This window comes from Cynocephalus volans, chromosome 17 (genome assembly GCF_027409185.1).
Source record: "Cynocephalus volans isolate mCynVol1 chromosome 17, mCynVol1.pri, whole genome shotgun sequence".
Lineage (NCBI taxonomy): Eukaryota > Metazoa > Chordata > Mammalia > Dermoptera > Cynocephalidae > Cynocephalus > Cynocephalus volans.
In genome coordinates this window covers 35,422,429-35,444,348 of record NC_084476.1, presented here as the reverse complement: position 1 = coordinate 35,444,348, position 21,920 = coordinate 35,422,429, and the positions used below count along the sequence as shown (strand labels likewise).

The following is a 21,920-nucleotide window of genomic DNA, read 5'->3' as shown; positions in this document are numbered from 1 at the left end:
GTTATAAGCACCCCATGACCTCCTTTGTCCTTGAAAATGGGGGGGTCAATTCCTCAAATAGGAAAAAAACAGCCACAGAAACTTCCTTTGCTGAGGCCATTAGAGATGCTAAATGATGGTAATCTGCTCTGGCAGGGGACACATTACAGCGATGCTCTCTACCCTGAAGGAGAAACACCTTTTCTGAGCTCTGGGGAGGGCAGGAGCAGAATCAGATTTAATTTCTTGTCTGCTGGATGGGGGTGCTTGTTTGCATTTGATAGAAGGAGGAGTTATCAGGCAAACAGTGAAAAGCAAGTTCAGCACGGTACATGTTGATGGTGGAATATAAAAATCTCATCCAGGAGACCCTCTTCTTCTTGGTAACAGGAGAAACCCTAGGAAATTACTTAACTTCTCTCAGCCACAGTTTCCACTGTTTTTCTCATCTATAAAATAGGGAGCAAACTAGGTGGTCTTGAAAAACACCCTCTTTGCTCTAAAGCTGTAAGGCTCTGTAATTAGCACTTCAATAACCTTGAGAATTTTACGCCCATGTCAATCCTCCAGCAGCTTGTCTTCTGAGGGCACCAAGCTTTCCTAGTCAACCGGCATAGGGAGAGCTTTCCTCCAACGTGGAGGCTGGAAATCAGAATCTAGCTTTTCTCTGTGAGCAAACGCAGTACTCACTGTCAGTTTCCACTTCTTGCTTCTGAAACTGCTCAAGAAGGTCTTGTGCTCTTCGCTCTGGGTCAGAGCCTGGCATCATCCGTTTGAGATAATCCAGCAGCTTCTGTAAGCACGGGAAGTGAGGGGGTTCTCGGAAGTCCTCTGCGCATTGGTCAAGCCAGGCCCTCAGGATTGAAGCGACTGCACTGAGAATGAGAAATGGATAATCACTGCACCCAACTGGCTGTGGGGACTCAACACAAGCCCTGGGCACAGAAGCCTGTCCCGGGTAGACCCTGGGAAAACTTGAGCAGGTGGCCAACAGGTGGTCAATTTATCCAAAAGTTCCTGGAAACATCAATGAATTTTAAGCACCTTAAAACAAGCTGACCACACTTATTAAGTGGTGATTGAGTGGTGGGGGGAGACTGATAAGGTTGAAAAAAAAACAAAAACAAAAACAAAAGAAGAAACCTAACCTTTGGAAAAACCCATACAGGGCAGAAAAAGACCTGTAGAAGAAGCTTTCGTGAATCCTGAAATAACTTCAAAGCAATCTGTACACAGTGGGATATGTGGTTTCCAGTTCTGGATTTGCTCAAATCAGAGACCACAAGATCTACCATACTAATAGTTTAGGAAATAACTGCCTGCCATTAGGCTGGAAATCCATCTGATGAAAGGAAGTGCCTGGGTTTGGAAAAGATAAATGCATAAATTTAATTTTACAAAGATCTCCAGGGTTTCAACATGAGTACCAAAATAATCCCTTAAAATTATCCTTTTGTTTTTGTATTGTAACGATGAATAAGCTAATTATCCTGATTTGGCCATCACGTATTATACACAAATACTGATAGTCAACTCTGTCCCCCACAAATATGTATAATCAGTTAAGTTTCAAGAAAGCAAATAAAAAATAAAGAGAAAAGAACATTGAACATAAAAAAAAAATCCTTTTGTTTCTCAAATTACAATGAGGAGAATGTTTGAAGAGACAGAAATAGTAGGGTAGAAAAGTTACATCTCTGAAAAATAAAGGAAAAATCTTGATAAGGAAGACCACCGAGAAGGTGATTTCCTCTGATGTCTCTACAGGTCACCTGCAGAGTTCACTTTGGGTGAAACAAGGGCCCGGGTCCCAGGGTGAAAGAGACAAGAGTCATTGTGTGTGTACTGCTCCCTCTAGACATGTTACTGATAACACAAGCGTGTTGTCTTTAGGTTAGGGGCAGTGCCTCACTCAAGGGAAGAGACAACCAGCTGAAAGGTAAGGAGGATAAAATATTTGGTGTGCGATTATTATTCTATGCTTCATATTCAAAGAAGACTCTACGGACACTCCTGAACCAGGCACATGCTGGGCTGTGTCCTGTGGAGAAGAATAGCTGCCTCATCAGCAACCACCCTCCCCCACAGCCCAGGCACATTCGCTGATGATGGCAGGAAAAGATGACAGGGACCATCAATTAACCCGTGCATGTTCTATTGACAGAAATACAACACCTCGTCGTAGCTAAAGACATAACTGACCAAAAGTCTTTCAGCTAGAAAAATCTTTTAGCAAATTTTAAAATTATCATTATCTAAGGGCCGATCCCGTGGCGCACTCGGGAGAGTGCGGCGCTGGGAGCGCGGCGACGCTCCCGCCGCGGGTTCGGATCCTATATAGGAATGGCCGAATGGCCGGTGCACTCACTGGTTGAGTGCCGGTCACGAAAAAGACAAAAAAAAAAAAAAAAAACATTATCTAATTATACGTCAAACAAATTGTTTATTTAATTTAAAAACTATAACTAAACTAAAAGTTCTTATCCCTCTTTGAGACTTAGGCTAGGCTTTCACAGGTGTGTCTAACTTTCCCGTCTCGGTCTCATACCAAGGAGCAGAACTGTGATCGAGGCATAAATACAACTAAAGCCAATTTAATGCTGAACTTTTGGAATTGAAGTACAAACAGAAGGAAAATAAATGTGTTAATAACGGTTTTCACTACTGTGTACATCACTGTTTCACTAATGTAGACATTAAGGCATTTGGAACTGTAATATTCAATTATCTACACCTAAAGTAGATGACACAGGGCCGGCCCGTGGCTCACTTGGGAGAGCGCGGTGCTGACAACACCAAGTCAAGGGTTAAGATCCCCTTACCGGTCGTCTCTAAAAATAAGTAAATAAATAAATAAAAGTAAAGTAGATGACCCAAAACCATTAAAATCATAGAAATAACTCAATACTCTCCAAATCTTTAGTCCAGATTACATAAAATCATAAACAAAAATTTCATTCCCTTCCAGAAAGCTAGAAGTAATTAATCTGGATTCTGGGGTTAATTGAAAACGTAAGTAAAAATGAAATCAATGGACACGCATAAGCAATCATCGTTTCTTCTTTCTTTTACAAAACCAAATATCATGAATTAAAGAAGAAAATGATGAAGTGGTAATTAAATATTTCATTTTTGTAAAAAATATTTTTTTTTTCTGTGAATACGTTCCCTTCCTTCCTGACAAACCTTGAGCCCAGATCAGTGGTGCACACAGGTGGCGTGACAGCCTAGAACACAGGAAAGCCTGACATTTGCATACGGCAGGTTGACTCTTTGACTCTTTTTTTTTTTTTTTTAAGCAGCTGATCAGTATGGGACCGGAACCCTTGACTTTGGTGTTATAATACTGTGCTCTAACAACTGAGCTACCCAGCCAGCCCCTAGCAGGTTGACTCTTCCAGGACTTCTGTAAAAAGTTTTGCACTTCTCAAAATAGGAATGAATTAATCTAACTAATATTACTGCTCGCTTAACATTTCTTAATATTTCAGTGAGAAGATACTCTCTCGATGACACTGATGGAAAAACAGACATGGAGAAGTGATCATTCACATGACACAATAAGAGTCAATAAGAACGTCAGCCTAACAATGAGACAAACAACCTCATGACCCCTCAGTGTTTCCTAACTTAAAGGAACACCCACATAGAAACACAAAATTATAGACAGAAACCAATGATATTAATACACCATTTACTCCTTAACTGCTCATAATTATTCATTTTAAAATGATAAAACTCATTATTTATTGCGAAAAAAAAGTAAGTCTTACAAATGAATATAAACTAAAAAAGCAAAATATCTACTCCTCCTTCATTCTAATCCCATTCCAATCACCTTTTTTCAACAGTTTGGAGTATATTCTTCTAGACCTTTCTGTGGATGTGTATACATATTTAAATACCCATACCATGTATATACAAATCAGCATGGGTTTTTCACTGAACGGTATGTTATAGACACCTCTCCATTCATTACCTCCAGATCTACCTTACTGTTTCTCACAATTACATAGTGTTCCATTGCATGAAAGCACCATAATTAATTCAAGTATTCTTCTACTGGTAGGCAGATAGTTAAGTTATTTTTAGGTTCTCACATTACAAACAACTGTAAAATGTGTATCCCTGTTTACGTCTCTGCATCCTTGTGAGTATCTCTCTAGGACACATTACGTAGAACTTACTTCCATAGAAAGCTGCAGCCTCAGAAGGACTGGGGAGCTCTAAAGAAGGACCTTAGTCCAGATCAGACTTGCCCCTAGGTGCACATTTTGTCCTCCTCAATATGATGTTTTTAACTAGCTCTGGTAATCTATTCATTTTACCTTTTGCGACAATGACCTTCCCGCAGCTTAGTTGAAGAGGGCTTTGAAAGTTCACCCCAAACCTAGGCACTGAATTAGCCAGAAAAAGCATTTCACGCACACACACACACACACAAAAGGAATAAAGGGGGAGGAGGAGGAAGAAAAGAAGGGAAAGACACACACAAACAGCAACAGTAAGGCATGAGGCAGACCCCCGCCCTCCTTCCTAATCAGTGGAATGTTCATCAGTACGCCAGGGAGAGAGGCTTTCTGCAAAGGCCTGGACATACGCCCAAAGCTCACAGTAGCTTTACGTTTGCCAGCCCTGGGAAGAGACTTTCCATTCTTGATAGACTAAGAAGCGGATAGAAATGAGAAACTTGAGACTTCAAAAAGGAAAGCAACATCGCAAAATCATGACAGAGAAAACAGGATTACTGGCCAACAGCTTTTCCGTCTTCCCCTGCCTGGCTCCACTCCTGAGATCTAGCTTATACACTAACCAGAACTGAGTGGGAGTATGTAAAGAACCCTACTACTGAAGGGAAATCCTGGTTTGAACTCACAAATTTACAGGAAAAGAGTGACTGTCAGACGAGAGAAGCCGCTTGGCTCTGTGCACAAAACAGGAAAGGAGGCTTGCAGGAGGAAAACCTGACTTCTCATCCTAGCTGTGCCACCTGTGAACAAAGGGAACCGGGACAGGTCCGCTAACGCCACTGACCCCTATCTGGAGAAGGGACATAAAAATACCTGCCTTCATCCACCTGACTGATTAGTTGTGATTTCAAATGACCCAATGACCATAAGGACATTTTGAGGCACCTGGAGAGAGAGGCAATTGTTAAGTCTGCAACTGCTTGCCAAAACTCACAAAAGGAAGAGACTGAAAGAGGTAAAATGGTTTGGTGAAAATCAATCAGCACTCATGGAAGTCAACTCAAAGAATTTGCTACCTATCATAGGAAAAATGACATGGAATACAAACTGTGCTGCAACGCATACGGCTCCAGAGCCGCTGGAAGACGATAATCGCCATGAACAAATGCTGAGTGCACATGTATGGCACACGCACACGCACAAATGCACACGTGTGGGCACACACATGCCTACGCATGCACAGATCATGCACACATGTGGGCACATATGCACACACACCGAGGCATCCTCCCTGGGACAGATCAATGCAAAGACATCAAATTATAGTATTAACTCCAAGAGGCTCTTCCAGTGTCCGGCCGCGGGCCGGCCTTAGTGACTGGGGTGCCGGCCCCGGGGCTGCGGCGTGGGGCGGGTGGGCGGGCGGGCAGACGGACGGACGCCGGCCTCGGGATGCCTTCGTCGACCCCCGAGCTCACCCGGAGCGAGCAGCCGCCCGCCAGCCAGCCGCCGCGGAGCCTCCCCGCCCGCTCCTGCCGGCGTGCAAGGTAAGCGAGTGGGAGACTGAGGCGGGCTCGGGCGGAGCGGCTCAGGGCGCCCCGGGCCTCGGCACGGCCCTCGGCACGGCCCTCGGCACGGCCCTCGGCCCGGCCCGGGGCGGCTGCGCGGCCGGCTGAATGTCGCCCCGGGGGGGCGGCGGGGGCCGGGCCGAAGGGACGTGCTCTCGGGGCCACGCGCCGCCCTTCCCCCGGCCCCACGAGCCGGGAGGCCAATGACCTGTGGCTTCTAGAACCCCAGCCGGCGCGGGCCCCTTGGAAACGGTCATCAGTGCCTCGTCAGTGCCGTGGTGGCCACGGCTTCTGCAGCACCTGATTCAGGCGGAGAGAGCGGGGCGCGGCTGGGCCGGGCGTCAGCCTCACCGTGAGGGGCGCCGGGGGTCCGCCGTGCCCGGAGTGCGGCCCGGAGCCTCGGGAGCGGCCCCCTTGCCCTCGCCCCGTCTGTGTGTTGCCGACACTTAATCGCCTCTCATCCACTCACCTATCGCCTTTCCTTCCCTCCTAGCCGTCGCCGGCTGTCCGGACCTGCTGGCTCTATTTCCATAGTGGAATTTTATTTGGGGCTGTAAACTGACGTAAGTTAGGTTGACTGACCAACCATCGGAGAACACCTCTCCCAACCCTTCACGAGTCCCGTTCCTTTAGTGCTCACCAAATCCAGCCCAAGAATTCAGGGAGCCGTCAGTCCTTCCCAGGAGCTGACTGCACACATTCCTATAAGATGCCTGATGGGTTTTGTACTTGTCAGTTTTGCTGGCTCTGTGCTCCTCCTATGCTTTTCCTGAAAAGTGATTGGGTGGCGTGTGTGTTTGACTTGCTCTCCCCCCACCGGGAAATTGGAAAAACAGGTACCTGAATCACACTTGTTCTCAACAACTAAAAAGTACAGCTTGGCGAACAAAATACTGCTGGGCTTGCTCTTTATGTGAGGGGCAGTCCTCTGGTCTTGACCCCTTCACGGGATTACTGTCCCTGTGAGTATCTTCATGGTGTGTGTTCCTGCACTTAGTATTTGCCTGTGTATGCTTTCCCAACTTATTTGCATACAAAGTGTAACAGGTCTGAGAATAAAGAGGCTGTGAACCTTTCATTTATTAGCTGCAGATACTTATGAAATTGCAGATTTATGGGAACCTCTATGCTGCTCTTAATGATTCCAGTCTGGGTCTTTCATTTCCAGATGATGCGTGAGGTGATGCCAACCATCAGTGAAGCCGAAGGCTCCCCAGGAGGAAGTGGGAGCCATGCATCCGGCTCCCCTTCACAGGCAGACGCAGATTCACATTTTGAACAGTTGATAGTCTCCATGCTGGAAGAGAGGGACCGACTTCTTGACACTCTTAGAGAGACTCAAGAAACGCTGGCATTAACCCAGGAGAAATTACACCAAGTTGGTCATGAAAGAGATTCCTTGCAGAGACAGCTCAATACTGCACTTCCACAGGAGTTTGCTGCATGTACGAAGGAACTGAATGCATGCAGCGAACAGCTTCTTGAAAGGGAAGAAGAAATTGCTGAACTGAAAGCAGAAAGGAACAACACCAGGCTGCTTTTAGAACATTTGGAATGCCTTGTCTCTAGGCACGAGAGGTCTCTCAGGATGACCGTGGTGAAGAGACAGGCACAGTCCCCAACAGGTGTGTCCAGCGAAGTCGAAGTGCTCAGAGCACTGAAGTCGTTGTTTGAGCACCACAAAGCTCTGGATGAAAAGGTGAGAGAGAGATTACGAGTAGCACTTGAAAGGTGTAGTTCGTTAGAGGAAGAATTAGGTGCCACACACAAGGAGCTAATGATTCTTAAAGAACAGAATAATCAGAAAAAAACACTAACAGATGGAGCGCTTGACATGAGCCATGAACAAGAAAATACCCCGAGCACGAATGGAAAGAGATCTTCTGACGGTTCGTTAAGCCACGAGGAGGACCTTGCTAAAGTAACAGAGCTCCAGGCAGTCATAGACAAGCAACTGAGGGAGCAGAGCCAAATGAAAGAGCGCCTGGCCGCCCTCTCCAGTCACGTGGTGGAGCTGGAAGAAGATCTCTACACGGCCAGGGAAGACTTGATCGAATCTGAGGAGATGAACACGAAACTGCAACGGGACATCCGTGAAGCCATGGCCCAAAAAGAAGACATGGAAGAGAGAATCAGTCACGTGGCAGAGCTGGAGGAAGATCTCTACACGGCCAGGGAAGACCTGATCAAATCTGAGGAGATGAACACGAAATTGCAACGGGACATCCGTGAAGCCACGGCCCAAAAAGAAGACATGGAAGAGAGAATCAGTCACGTGGCAGAGCTGGAGGAAGAGCTCTACACGGCCAGGGAAGACTTGATCAAATCTGAGGAGATGAACACGAAATTGCAACGGGACATCCGTGAAGCCACGGCCCAAAAAGAAGACATGGAAGAGAGAATCAGTCACGTGGCAGAGCTGGAGGAAGATCTCTACACGGCCAGGGAAGACCTGATCAAATCTGAGGAGATGAACACGAAATTGCAACGGGACATCCGCAAAGCCATGGCCCAACAGGAAGACATGGAAGAGAGAATCAGTCACGTGGCAGAGCTGGAAGAAGATCTCTACACGGCCAGGGAAGACTTGATCAAATCTGAGGAGATGAACACGAAATTGCAACGGGACATCCGCAAAGCCATGGCCCAAAAAGAAGACATGGAAGAGAGAATCAGTCACGTGGCAGAGCTGGAGGAAGATCTCTACACGGCCAGGGAAGACCTGATCAAATCTGAGGAGATGAACACGAAATTGCAACGGGACATCCGCAAAGCCACGGCCCAACAGGAAGACATGGAAGAGAGAATCAGTCACGTGGCAGAGCTGGAGGAAGAGCTCTACACGGCCAGGGAAGACTTGATCAAATCTGAGGAGATGAACACGAAATTGCAACGGGACATCCGTGAAGCCACGGCCCAAAAAGAAGACATGGAAGAGAGAATCAGTCACGTGGCAGAGCTGGAGGAAGATCTCTACACGGCCAGGGAAGACCTGATCAAATCTGAGGAGATGAACACGAAATTGCAACGGGACATCCGTGAAGCCATGGCCCAACAGGAAGACATGGAAGAGAGAATCAGTCACGTGGCAGAGCTGGAGGAAGATCTCTACACGGCCAGGGAAGACCTGATCAAATCTGAGGAGATGAACACGAAATTGCAACGGGACATCCGCAAAGCCATGGCCCAAAAAGAAGACATGGAAGAAAGAATCGCTACTCTTGAAAAGCGCTACCTCGCTGCACAGCGTGAAGCCTCGTCTGTGCGTGACCTCAATGATAAACTTGAAAATGAAATTGCAAACAAAGACTCTATGCATCGACAGACTGAGGATAAAAACCGCCAGTTACAGCAACGGGTGGAATTAGCGGAGCAAAAGCTGCAGCAGACCATGAGGAAAGCCGAGACACTCCCGGAGGTGGAGGCGCAGCTGGCCCAGAGGGTGGCAGAGCTCTCGAAGGCTGAAGAGAGACACGGCACCATTGAGGAAAGGTTAAGACAGATGGAGGCGCAGCTGGAGGAAAAGAACCAAGAACTGCAGCGGGCAAGGCAGAGAGAAAAAACGAATGAAGAGCATAATAAACGTTCATCAGACACTGTTGACAAGCTTCTTTCAGAATCTAATGAGAGGCTCCAGCTTCATCTGAAAGAGAGAATGGCTGCTCTAGAAGATAAGAATTCTCTGTTACGAGAAGTTGAAAATGCAAAAAAGCAATTGGAAGATACACAACATGATAAGGATCAGCTCATCTTAAACACTGAAGCATTGAGTGCTGAACTAGACAGGCTGCATAAGGAGGCATTGCACACAGTCAGCCGTGAGGATGTCAGCGACCTGAGAAACTCGACAGGCTCCCAGGACGGTCCCGTGAGCAATCCCAGCAGTAGCAACAGCAGCCAGGACTCGCTCCACAAAGCCCCAAAGAAGAAGGGCATCAAGTCCTCTATCGGCCGCTTGTTTGGCAAGAAAGAAAAGGGCCGACCTGGACAAGCTGGCAAAGAATCATTAGGACACGCTGGTGTTTCAGAGACAGATAATGCATCTCAAGATGCCTTGGCACTGAGCAAACTGGGAGGACAGGCTGAAAAAAATCGTAAACTTCAAAAGAAGCATGAATGGCTCGATGAAGCCCGAAGACAAGGTTTGCCTTTTGCCCAGTGGGATGGGCCGACCGTAGTTGTGTGGTTGGAGCTCTGGGTGGGGATGCCCGCCTGGTATGTGGCTGCCTGCCGAGCCAACGTGAAGAGCGGGGCCATCATGTCGGCCCTGTCGGACACAGAGATGAAGCGTGAGATCGGCATCAGCAAACCCCTGCATCGGCTGAAGCTGAGGCTGGCCATCCAAGAGATCATGTCTCTTACCAGCCCGTCCGCCCCTCCCACGTCGCGAACGACACTCGCACATGGGCACATGAACCACGAGTGGATTGGGAACAAGTGGCTGCCCGGCCTGGGCCTCCCTCAGTACCGCAGCTACTTCACGGAGTGCCTGCTGGACGCCAGGATGCTGGACCACCTGACCAAGAAGGACCTCCACGGGCAGCTGAAAATGGTCAACCGTTTCCACAGAAACAGTTTCCAGTGTGGAATTATGAGCCTGAGAAGATTAAATTACGACCGAAAAGAACTGGAAAGAAAAAGAGAAGAAAGTCAGAACGCAGGAAAAGATGTGCTTGTTTGGAGCAACGATCGAGTGATTCGCTGGATCCTGTCAATTGGCCTTAAAGAATATGCAAACAATCTTTTAGAGAGTGGCGTTCACGGTGCCCTTCTGGCCTGCGATGAAACCTTTGACTTCAACGCACTGGCGCTATCGTTACAGATCCCAACGCAGAATACACGGGCTCGTGCTGTCTTAGAAAGAGAACTTAACAACCTTTCGGTCATGGGGACTGACAGAAGGTTGGATGAAGACGATGATAAAAGCTTTAGGAGAGCACCATCAGGGAGAAAAAAAATTTAGACCAAGGGACATTCGTGGCTTAGCTGCTGGATCAGCAGAGACTCTTCCTGCAAACTTCGGGGTTACTTCTTCTATGTCTTCACCCTCCATGCAACCAAAGAAGATGCAGATGGACGGCAGCGTGTCAGGAACACAGAGGTTGGATTCTGCCACAGTCAGGACTTACTCCTCCTGCTAAAGCCTCCTGCTCTTTACCCACACTACTTCTACAGATGACTGTGCAGCATTTTGAATCCAACAGAGACTACATTTTAGAATGCAATGGAATCTTTAATCTGTTAATACTTGTTGTATGGACCCTAAGATATTTTGTTACAGAGTTTTTAATGAGTGAAAGTTTCATGAATACCATAGCGAAAATATTTTAGAATTTAACGTTTCTTATATTTAGGTAAACTTATGACTCTTCACTTATATAGTTACTTACTTTTTCATGTATATCCAGGCTATAAATATCCTTTCAAATCAATTCATGTTCTTACACCTGATTTTAGTTTTTCACATGAATGTACTGTAATGCTTATATGTATAGATCCTATGGACAAATATAGGGCTTTTGTAAATTATACATTTATTGTAATTATTATTGTTTAATTTTTTAATGATAAACCATTACAGAGAAGAAAAAAAATAAAAAAATATTAAAAAAATAAAAATAATTTTAAAAGAAGTATTAACTCCAAGAGATGATTCTTGAATGTGAAGACTAAAAAAGTAATTTCAGAAACCGAATGGAAAGATTAAGATTGTGACATAATCTAAACTCAGGAAGGAGAAAAGCCAGGACATAAATGACCTCCTCTTACAGTCATCTTTGGAGGGTTACAGGGCAAAACTTCTGTCTCAAGGGGAGGTGTAAATCTTGTAAGCACAGGGAGTAGGTGGCCAGGGGCAGAAGCCCAAACCAGACAGCCGAGGGGACAACTAGAACTGTGTTGTCCACCTCAGGCACCCTTGGCAATATGCAGAACCTCAGTGCATGAGCCTTTTCCAACCCACTGCAGTGGCCCCCAGAGGAAGGAAGACATGCTCAGATGGCAACATGTGCAACCTACTCACGCAGCTTCTAAGGTTTTTCGTTCTAAGAAAACAGACTCCTGGGCAGAATTAATTCACTAATTAAACTGATATTTATTGAGTACCCTTTATTTACATTTACAAAAAACTAATTATATATGTGACGACTGTCATAATAGGGAAGTCGAGCCCCACGGAAGCATTTAACTTCAGAGGGAGCTAACCTGGCCAAGGCTTCAGGGAGCGCTCCCCAGAGGAAATAAAGCTAAAGCTGGGATCATAAGGGTTAGGAGGAGTCAGCAGGGGGAAGACTCTGGGGCGACAGTGGAGGCAAAGGTCCTGAGGTGGCAGAGAGCCAAACACAAATTTTCAAGAGACCTGAAGAACTGTGTAACTGAAGAATAGAAAGAAAGGGTAGGAACGGAGCACAATGGGATCTGCTGTATTCATTGATTTCCCAGCCAGCGAGAATCACACTTAACACTGGTAGAAGATATTGTGGGATTTTAGTAACGGAAAGATATAGCTCTAACCTGCACAATTTGCTAGTATAGCTTTAACCTGCGCAATTCGCTTCTGCAAACGTTTGGGGAAACGTATCTAAAGGCATTTTATGTAAAGCAGCTTCTAAGGGGCTGTTGAAATGTAAAGCAGCTTCTAAGGGGGCTATTAAGCAGCAGGGGGCCCAAGTACACTAAACATTCCAAGAAGGGCATGGCCCCCACCCGGTCCCAGGGATCCCAGGGATCCCAGGGACGGGCTGGTTCCTTATCTAAAAGCCTCCTTGCCAGGTGCCAAGGAAGATATACGATTGAAAGAAGCGCCGTTATCGGGAGTACCGGCCTACCAAAGCCCACCTGTAAATCTAAAGGCGCCACAGATCTACCGGGGTACCAGCCTGCTAGAGTCTGCCCACAAATCCAAGGGCGCCACTGATAACCGACAACTCATCCTGTCATAAAGATCTGTTCAAGAAAAACTGTATAAAAAGTGCTTGTGTGGTAAACTGGGGGGGCTTTTCCGAAAGGCAAAGCGCCCCAGCATGCTGGAAAGATAAAATCCCTCTTGCTGATTGCAACGGTCCTGGTCTTGTGGTCTTTGGGAGGCGAGCCGCTCCGGCCTGTAGCATTTGTTCTTGGTGCACGGGTCTTACATTTTTGGGGGCTCGTCCGGGATCGGCTCGCTCTCCCTGGGACCAAAGACTAGAGAACAGAGGATCGCTCGAGCAGGTACCGCGGTTGTCTGTCTGACTGTGTCTGTTACTTTTGTTGTCGGCTGTAAGCTGTCTGTTATAATCTGGTTTCGGTGGCTCCAGGACGGAATCACCGGTCTGATTTTAGATTTTCTGAGGCTCCAAAGCGGAGCCATCTGTAGCGGAAAAGCGGCGGGGCGGACGTCCCGGCACGCCGCAGCCACAGGAGTCCTGGAGGACGCTCCAGGTTCCTCCGCAGGAGACGAACAAGTTCGGCTCCACGGGAGATCTCTAGGAAAGATACCCCTCCCGAGTTCTCTGATATTCTGGTTGTGGCGCTCGTGGCAGGGGCGCATCCGTGTTTTGTTTTTTGTCTGTCTGGTTGTGTGTGTGTGGGGACTGACGATTTTCTGGGGCGCCATGGGGCAGACTGTCTCAACCCCTTTGAGCCTGACTCTGAAATACTGGAATGACGTGAAGGAAAGAGCTAATAATGATTTGTCTGTGCCGGTTAGAAAGAATAAATGGGTAACACTTTGTTCTTCGGAGTGGCCAGCTTTCCAACCCGGACGGCCTGCTGAAGGTTCCTTCTCTCTGCCGTTGATTACAGCGGTAAAAAGAAAAATTTTCAATTCTGAAAACCTCCTAGGCCAGACATCTTATATCATTGTCTGGGAAGACTTAGTCACGGATCCTCCTCCGTGGGTCCGTCCCTTTGTTCCCTTAACAGGTCCAACAGCTGTGTTTGCTCTCCAAGAAGTAAAAAAGAAACCGGAGGGCCTGCCGTCCACCGACCCGGACTGGCTTCTTTCTGATCCCCCTCCCCCTTCTTTCCGACCACAGGCAGCCCGGCCGTCCGCTCCACCGGAGGAGGACCCACCAGAAAATGAATCCAAGGGAGGGCCTGCTCGGGGGACACGCAGTAAACGAGTGGCCCCTCCAGATGCTCTTCCTATTTTCCCCCTGCGGGCTTAAGGCCCCCCTGATGAAGAGGGCAACCAGCCCTTGCAGTACTGGCCTTTCTCTTCCTCCGATCTTTACAATTGGAAATCTCAGAATCCCCCTTTCTCTGAAAACCCCCAGGGTCTCACTAACCTTGTAGAATCTCTCCTATTTACTCATCAGCCCACCTGGGATGATTGCCAGCAGCTTCTACAGGTCCTGTTCACTACCGAGGAGAGACAACGAATCCTCCTGGAAGCTCGAAAGAATGTGCCAGGAGAAGATGGGCGACCTACCCTCCTCCCTGATGTTATAGATGCACGGTTCCCGTTAATCAGACCAAACTGGGACTTCAACTCGGCGGAAGGTAGGGAGCACCTGAAGGTCCACCGCCAGGCTCTAACGGCAGGCCTCAGAGGGGCAGCAGAACGCCCCACCAATTTGACTAAGGTAAGAGAGATAACTCAGGGGCCCGATGAGTCTCCATCAGCATTCCTGGAGAGACTCACGGAGGCATTCCGTCGGTTCACCCCATACGATCCTGGTAGTGAAGAGCATAGGGCTACAGGGACGGTCGCTTTTATTGACCAGTCTAGTAGGGACATCAGGAAGAAACTGCAGAGACTGGAAGGGTTGCAAGATAAGTCATTAAGAGAATTAGTGCAGGTGGCTGGAAAGGTTTATCATACCAGAGAGTCAGAAGAAGCAAAGGAAATAAAAAGAGAAAAGCGCCAAGAAAAAAATTTCCACAAACTTCTGGCCACTGTAGTCAGGGAGACTAGGGAGCCCAATAAAATGGTGCCAGGCAATAAAAAGGAACCCCTGGCGAAGGATCAATGTGTGTACTGTAAAGAGAGAGGACACTGGGTTCGAAACTGCCCCAGGAAAAAGAAAGAGCCTCAAGCCTCCAAAGTCTTGGCCTTGCAGGAAGACAGTGATTAGGGGGGACGGGGTTCGGGTCCCCTCCCCGAACCCAGGGTAACTCTCAAAGTGGAGGGGAAGCCTACTCAGTTCGTGGTAGACCCTGGAGCCGAAAATTCAGTATTGCTACAAGCAAACGGACCTCTTCTCGGGAAAAAGTCATGGGTACAAGGGGCTACAGGGTACAAGCAGTACCCATGGACTACCCGAAGAACAGTGGACCTGGGCGTGGGCCGGGTATCCCACTCGTCCATGGTCATTCCCGAGTGCCCCTACCCACTGCTGGGAAGAGATCTCCTCACCAAAATGGGTGCTCAAATTTATTTTGACCCCGAGGGACCTCGGGTCCTAAATCGGCAAGGAAAGCCTCTGCAGATACTAACCCTCAGGTTAGGAGATGAATACCAATTGTTTGAAATGCAAGGGCAGGAGACTGGACAGATGCATTGGTGGTTAGAAAACTACCCCCAAGCGTGGGCAGAAACAGCAGGGATAGGGAAGGCTAAAATCAGGCCCCCCGTCCACGTAGAGCCGAAGGCTCAAGCCAGTCCTATAGCTGTCCGACAATACCCGATGTCCCGAGAAGCACGCGAAGGCAGCAGACCCCACATTGCTCGTTTGCTCCAGCTGGGAGTCCTACGGAAGTGTCAATCAGCCTGGAACACGCCCTTGCTGCCGGTCCGAAAGCCTGGGACTGATGACTACCGACCGGTCCAAGATCTCCAAGAGGTAAGCAAACGCGTGGCCGATCTCCAGGCCACCGTCCCTAATCCCTATAACCTTTTAAGTTCTTTACCTCCAGACAGGACCTGCTACTCAGTACTGGATCTCAAAGATGCATCCTTCTGTTTGCCGCTGACTGCAAAAAGTCAAGAGTACTTCGCTTTCGAGGGGACAGATGCAGAGACTGGCCTAGCAGGGCAACTCACTTGGACCCGCCTGCTTCAAGGGTTCAAAAACTCGCCCACCATCTTTCATGAGACCCTCCACCAAGATTTGGCTGTGTTCCGGGCCTCTCACCCACAGGTAACTTTGTTGCAGTATGTGGATGACCTCCTCCTGGCAGCGGCCGACGAGGAACTGTGTTTAGAAGGAACAAAGCGTCTCCTCATGGAGCTAGGAGAGCTGGGCTATCGAGCCTCCGCCAAAAAGGCCCAGATCTGCAAGCGACAGGTCAGTTACCTGGGGTACCTTCTTAAAGATGGGAAAAGATGGCTGTCTGAGGCCAGAAAAGAGACAGTGTTTCACATCCCGCCACCCTGTAACCCAAGACAAGTCAGAGAATTTTTAGGTACTGCCGGGTTTTGTCGCCTGTGGATACCTGGTTTGGCTGAGATGGCAGCCCCATTATATCCCCTCACTAAGAACAGTCAGCCCTTTAAAGTGGGGAAAAGAGGAGCAACAGGCTTTAGATAATATTAAAACGGCCTTAATGTCTGCACCGGCTCTGGGACTCCCCGACGTAACTAAGCCCTTCCACCTGTGTGTGGCAGAAAATACGGGAATTGCAAAGGGGGTCCTAACTCAAAGACTGGGGCCCTGGAAAAGGCCTGTGGCATACCTGTCCAAGAAATTAGACCCAGTAGCCTCAGGGTGGCCAGCTTGTCTAAGGATCGTAGCGGCAGTTGCAGTCCTAGTAAAAGGTGCTGATAAATTGACTATGGGACAGAATTTAGTAATCTCAGCACCTCATGCCTTGGAGAGTGTTGTCCGCCAGCCTCCCGCCCGCTGGCTCGCAAATGCTCGCATGACTCCTTATCAGACTCTGGTACTGAATTCACATCGGCTTACTTTTAAGCTCTCCACCGGCGAGCTTAAATCCAGCCACATTGTTACCAGACTCGGACTTTGACCCTCCTATCCGTAACTGCCAACAAGTGCTTGCTGAGGCACATGGATGGTGGAAAGACTTGTCAGATCAGCCTCTGACGGATGCCGAAGCCACCTGGTTTACTGACCGCAGCAGTTTTCTCGAGGAAGGAGTACGAAAGGCAGGAGCTGCTATAGTAGACGGCCAGAATCTGATGTGGGCACAGACTTTACCTGCCGGGACGTCCGCCCAGAAAGCAGAGCTCATCGCCCTCACGAAAGCCCTTGAACTAGGAGAGGGCAAAAGAATCAACATCTATACGGACAGCAGGTATGCCTTTGCCACTGCTCATGTGCACGGTGCTATATATCAACAGCGGGGTCTGTTAACTTCTGAAGGAAAAAAAAATCAAAAACAAGGCAGAGATCGTAGGCCTGTTGGAGGCCCTTCACAAACCGCTAAAAGTTAAGTATTATACACTGCCCGGGCCACCAAAAAGGGGATTTCCCCCCTCGCTAGGGGAAACAACTCGGCCGATTCTGAGGCAAGGGCGGCGGCCCACGGGTCCTCAACTATTTTGTTAGTGGACGTCCCCGAACCAGAAAAGCCCAAATTTAAATACTCGGCTGAGGACGTAGCAGTGACCTCAAGGGACTCTAACAACTACTTTGATCAGAAAACAGGGCGTTGGCATGCAGCGTCGGGCAAGCCTATCTTGCCACAAGATCAAGCCCACGCCATGATCAGACAAATGCATCAATGGACACATCTGGGAGTGGACAAACTGGCCCAGATGGCCCTGAACACAGAATATTATATCATAGGGCTAAAGCAATTAGCAGAGCAAATAGTTACTACCTTAAACAGGGTGAGGCCTCACCAATAAGTCTTTTGCAAATAACACAATCTTAACCTAACTGTCCTTGTTTGTTCTTGTTGTTTATGTCTGCATATATGCGTGTGTAACCTGTATGTTGTCTGCTTGTGTAATTGTGTTACGTGCAAGGCACCAAATTGGCTTATAATTAATGCGCGCACATTAAATAAATAAGTGTACTTCTCAAGTTCATGGAACTGAAATCGTCTAAAGTTTTAATAAATATATTTTCAAGATTTGATTCAAACCTTTTACCTAAATTTGTCTCTAGGTCAATATGTCTCGTTATCTCAGCTCTGCCTCCTGGCCATGCTGGGAAAAACAGTATCTTTTATGTATATGCTGCCCTCTGTCTTCAGCTCCACATGGCTCCAACTGCCACGGTAAAAACCAGGAACCTAAAATGGCTAGTAAAAAAAAAAAAAACCGATGCCAACTATGGCATAGGCGCTAGTTAGCACTAACTAATAAGGGTATAAATCTGATACACCAAGTTTTTGGCTGGGAAACCATAAAGATGTATTTGGTAAATATAGCTAAAACTCAAATTGGGCTCTGTATCATCTGCTTTAACAAATAAGGCCTATTTACTAACCTCAATGTATAAAAAATGTTCTTATCAGCACACATCACTGCCTGGGTTTACTAATCAAACAGGATTACTCAAGGTCTTTTCACTTAACTGCTCTTAGTAGAAAATTATAAAAGGTTTTCTGTGTCCTTTAAATAAGTGATTTAAAAACTTACGTTCTTGTGCTCTCTGCCTTTAAAACCCTTTGTCACTTTGGTTTTATTTTTTGTAGTAATTTTGTAATTTTATTCAACTAAGTGTTTTAAGCCTTTTGTTATTTAACAAAGCTTTCCAACACAAAATACTAAAAGATCAAAATAACTAAAAAATTCCAAGGGCCCTAAAGTTTCTCAAAGGATATATACAAATGTATCAAAACTAATTGGCTTATTTAATAAATTAAACTATATGGGAAAGCACTGTCAGTACTAAAGGTGTTATAAATATGTGTTCGAAAATCTGGTAAGGTTCTTAAAGATCTGTCTTAATGTAAATGCTACCAGTCATAATCTTGGTTTAATTATAATTTTTAAATGTTATGTCTTCAAATATTTCATAAAAAAACTCTAATAGGTACAGTTTTCCAACAAACTTTAAGTTCATAGCTTTAAACTAAAATTCCAAAATTCTAATGAAAAAAATAATGGGTTTATAAAATTGTTCACAAAAGTCAAATCAACAAAAGTTAATTGGTAAATTAATTTTTAAAAATTAAGGGTTCGGGCCGAGCCCGTGGCGCACTCGGGAGAGTGCGGCGCTGGGAGCGCGGCGAGCCTCCCGCCGCGGGTTCGGATCCTATATAGGAATGGCCGGCGCACTCACTGGCTGAGTGCCGGTCACGAAAAGGACAAAAAAAAAAAAAAAAAAAAAAAGAAAAAGAAAAAATTATGGGTTTTTACAATTTCCTTATTTTAAAACACTGCTGGTTCTCTTAATGTTTTCAAATGTAAAAAACTTTCTCTCTCTCTCTCTCTCTCAAGCTATCTATAACTAACAACAGTTTGGTAAAACGTCATTTAAAACAAAAGTGAAAGCATTTGTTTTCTCCCTATTAATCCCCCCCCAAATTTAATAACTTTAAATATCCTTATAACTATTATAACAATGTGGCTATTTGTATAAGTTTAATAAAAATTAACTCTCTCCTTATAACAAAATAAAATTTAAAACTTTAAATATAAAATAGCACGTCTCACTTCCAAGTTCTGACCCCTCTTTCATGTTGCCTACATTTGGCCTAACTGCTGCTTCATCCTGCTGTTCATCTACCCCCCAACGTAAGACAAATCACTATAAAAAAGTAAGCCAAAATGTTCCTTTCAATCACCACCTGGGAAAAAGCCTTCCCAACACCAAAATATTTATACAAAGAAAAGTAAAACCTTTCCAATCGAGATATTAATCATCAATGCTTTTATAAAAAAATGCCTTAATCAGAAAGGGAAAAACGTCTTCTCTACAAAAGCAGTTCTCTAAATTTTCCTGGCCTTAAAGAGGGTGTTTGTAACTTAAATAAAACATCCTGTTCTTAAACAAAAACTTGTAATGAATCAAAAATTTTACAAAAAACTAAATGCTTTACAAACTGTAATGTCCTAAACAGTTTAACGAACTTTCTAGACTCAAAATCAACTATTATATGGAGCAAAATCCCTTTCCGGAGTTTCAACAATTGGCAATTACACCCAATTCGCAGCACCTAAAATAATGCCGCTGCAGCTGCCCTAAAAAATAACAACATCTCAGTCCTCACCTAGAGTAAATTAAAAAAGAACTTGCGATGCTAAATAATACCAACTTTGCTTTAAATGTTTTTGTCTTAACTGTGCCAACCTAATCTGGAACTTTTGCTTTTCCTTTTAAAATAAATAAAATGGGGGGAGATGTGGAATATACTATAAAGCATATGTACTTCACAGGGCCTGGTTTTCCAAAGCCTTACAGTTTCAAATATTGACCTTGCAAAAAACAGAAAATTTTCCTCAGGCTAGAAAGTCTCTGCTGTAAAATAAAAATGTGTGGCACAGCAAGGTTGCTGGCTCAAAAACAAATAGATTACTAATTAAATTATAAAAATACCAAAAAAATTGCTGTAAAAAAAATGTCTGTTAATAAATCACTTAATGGCCTTACTAAAATGTCATCTGCCTTGTTTCACTAAAAGTTACCAGTCTATACTGTTAAACTATAAGCCTACCTATGTTCTCTTCCTGGTCTGGAAAATAAATGCAAAAAAAACCCAATTGGGGTTAATTCCGTTTTTGGGAATGCCTCTCGCTTAAAAATTCCGGGAAAGTTAACCACTTTGGGGCTTCTCACTGCTCAAAAAAAAAAAAAAAAAAAACAAAAAAAAAGGGCTTTAAGTAATCCTTTGCGGCTCCATCACCCAGGGGAAGTGGGGTAACAAATCTGTGGGGGGCAAAACAACAGGTAGAACTCTTAAGCAATTTGCTTCAGAGTGGACCAACCACTGAAAACAGAATTACTAAGCCGTAGACGATTTCAGTGTTCAAGCAGATAGTGCTTTATAAATAATTAGGCTAGCTACCTTTTAAGGCTTCAATGTAGAACCTAAATGGCATGCATAAGAGCTCCTCTCTTAAATAAGGGCAAATCAGCATTACCTACCTCTGTTTGGTTGTATCTGCATTAACCTCCATGATACACCAAGCAATCTGTTCAGCTGCTTACTATTTAGCCTAAAACCATCTTCAAGGGTCTCTGTCACAAATTTCCTTATCGTTTCTATCCAACTGGAATCCTTCGCCAAAGTTGAGGCACTGGCCAGGGAGAAAATGATATCAGACAGTGTTAAATTCAGTAAGAGATGATCTATGTTATTGGAGACAATCGTGCAATGCTTCGTGCTAAAAACAAACAAAGACAAACACACATCTATAAAGTGTTACATCAACTGTGTCTGCTTCATTTAGAATACTTAAAATAATCAATCAATGGATAAAACACGTTTCCTTCTAGAACTGATAAATTGCCACAAAGACAGGTGCACAGGCCAGGTTTAGGCCACAGTTCTAGAAATAAACCATCCATTAGGGAATGAAGGTTGTTAAGACATGAATTACAGTGTATACTGCTCAGTTCACTACTAAGTGCTATTCACACAAAAGGTAAATGCCTGAGAATCTCAGAAGATTTGAAAGATAAAAAGACTTGAAACCCCTAACACACTTAAAGACTTTTTTAATAGAAGATACTTGTATTTGGATGAACACCACAGTAGATCTTGGCTCTGCTTTTAAGTAATCATTTGACTTAAAAGAATCACTAATTTCTCCTGGCCACAATTTCCTCACGTGTGAAGGAGACTTATCTAGGTAAGCACTGGTCTGAAATAACTTAATTTTTTAATTCCCATATTGAAATCAGTTTTTTAAATTCTAGTCAAATAAAAAACATGCCTTTCAAAGCTTGAAAGAAATTTCAAAACACCTCAAATAGAATATTCTTCTAAAGACACAATTTGCAACTCAGAACACATTCATTGCAGACTATGATATGTTCAACAACAGAGCCTATTCCCGTCATGTTTTGAAAAACGTAAAGTTATCTAAAATCATACATATCTCAAGCTAACCATTTAAAGGAAAAGATGAATCCTAGGTTAGGCTTAAGCCAGGACACAGTAGAGAGAAACCACAAATACATGAGAAGGAAAATAAAAGATAAGTAAAGTTGGCGCTATCAATTGCATTTCGTCAAATGCAAGACCAGAAATGACAAACGGGCCTGGAAAGGTAAAATGGGACCAAATGACAAAGAGTCAAAGGCTAAAGACACTAAAATGAATTCTGTAGGAAAGGGAGTAACAGGGTTGTGACCTTCTTTCGGATGAATGATTCTGTGGATGCAAAAGGAAAAATGCAAGTTAG

At 45.3% G+C, this 21,920-nt stretch overlaps 2 protein-coding genes across 4 annotated transcripts in view; one reads left to right on the top strand and one right to left on the bottom strand.

The window, feature by feature from the left end:
- LOC134365739 (ral guanine nucleotide dissociation stimulator-like 1) overlaps window positions 1-21,920 on the bottom strand; it is a 106,931-nt gene that overhangs the window by 19,021 nt on the left and 65,990 nt on the right. For all 3 annotated transcript variants that reach the window (XM_063081996.1, XM_063081997.1, XM_063081998.1), the window contains 2 exons: window positions 20,659-20,810; window positions 670-849 (listed from right to left, as the gene is read on the bottom strand). In XM_063081996.1, coding sequence (XP_062938066.1) covers window positions 670-849; window positions 20,659-20,810 — 332 coding nt within the window. The remainder of the gene's footprint in view (window positions 1-669; window positions 850-20,658; window positions 20,811-21,920) is intronic.
- Window positions 6,906-11,206, top strand: LOC134366114 (liprin-alpha-1-like). The gene is given in 3 exon segments (XM_063082535.1): window positions 6,906-7,737; window positions 8,809-10,688; window positions 10,690-11,206. Coding segments are annotated over 3 exon segments (2,901 nt in total). The 3' UTR covers window positions 10,879-11,206.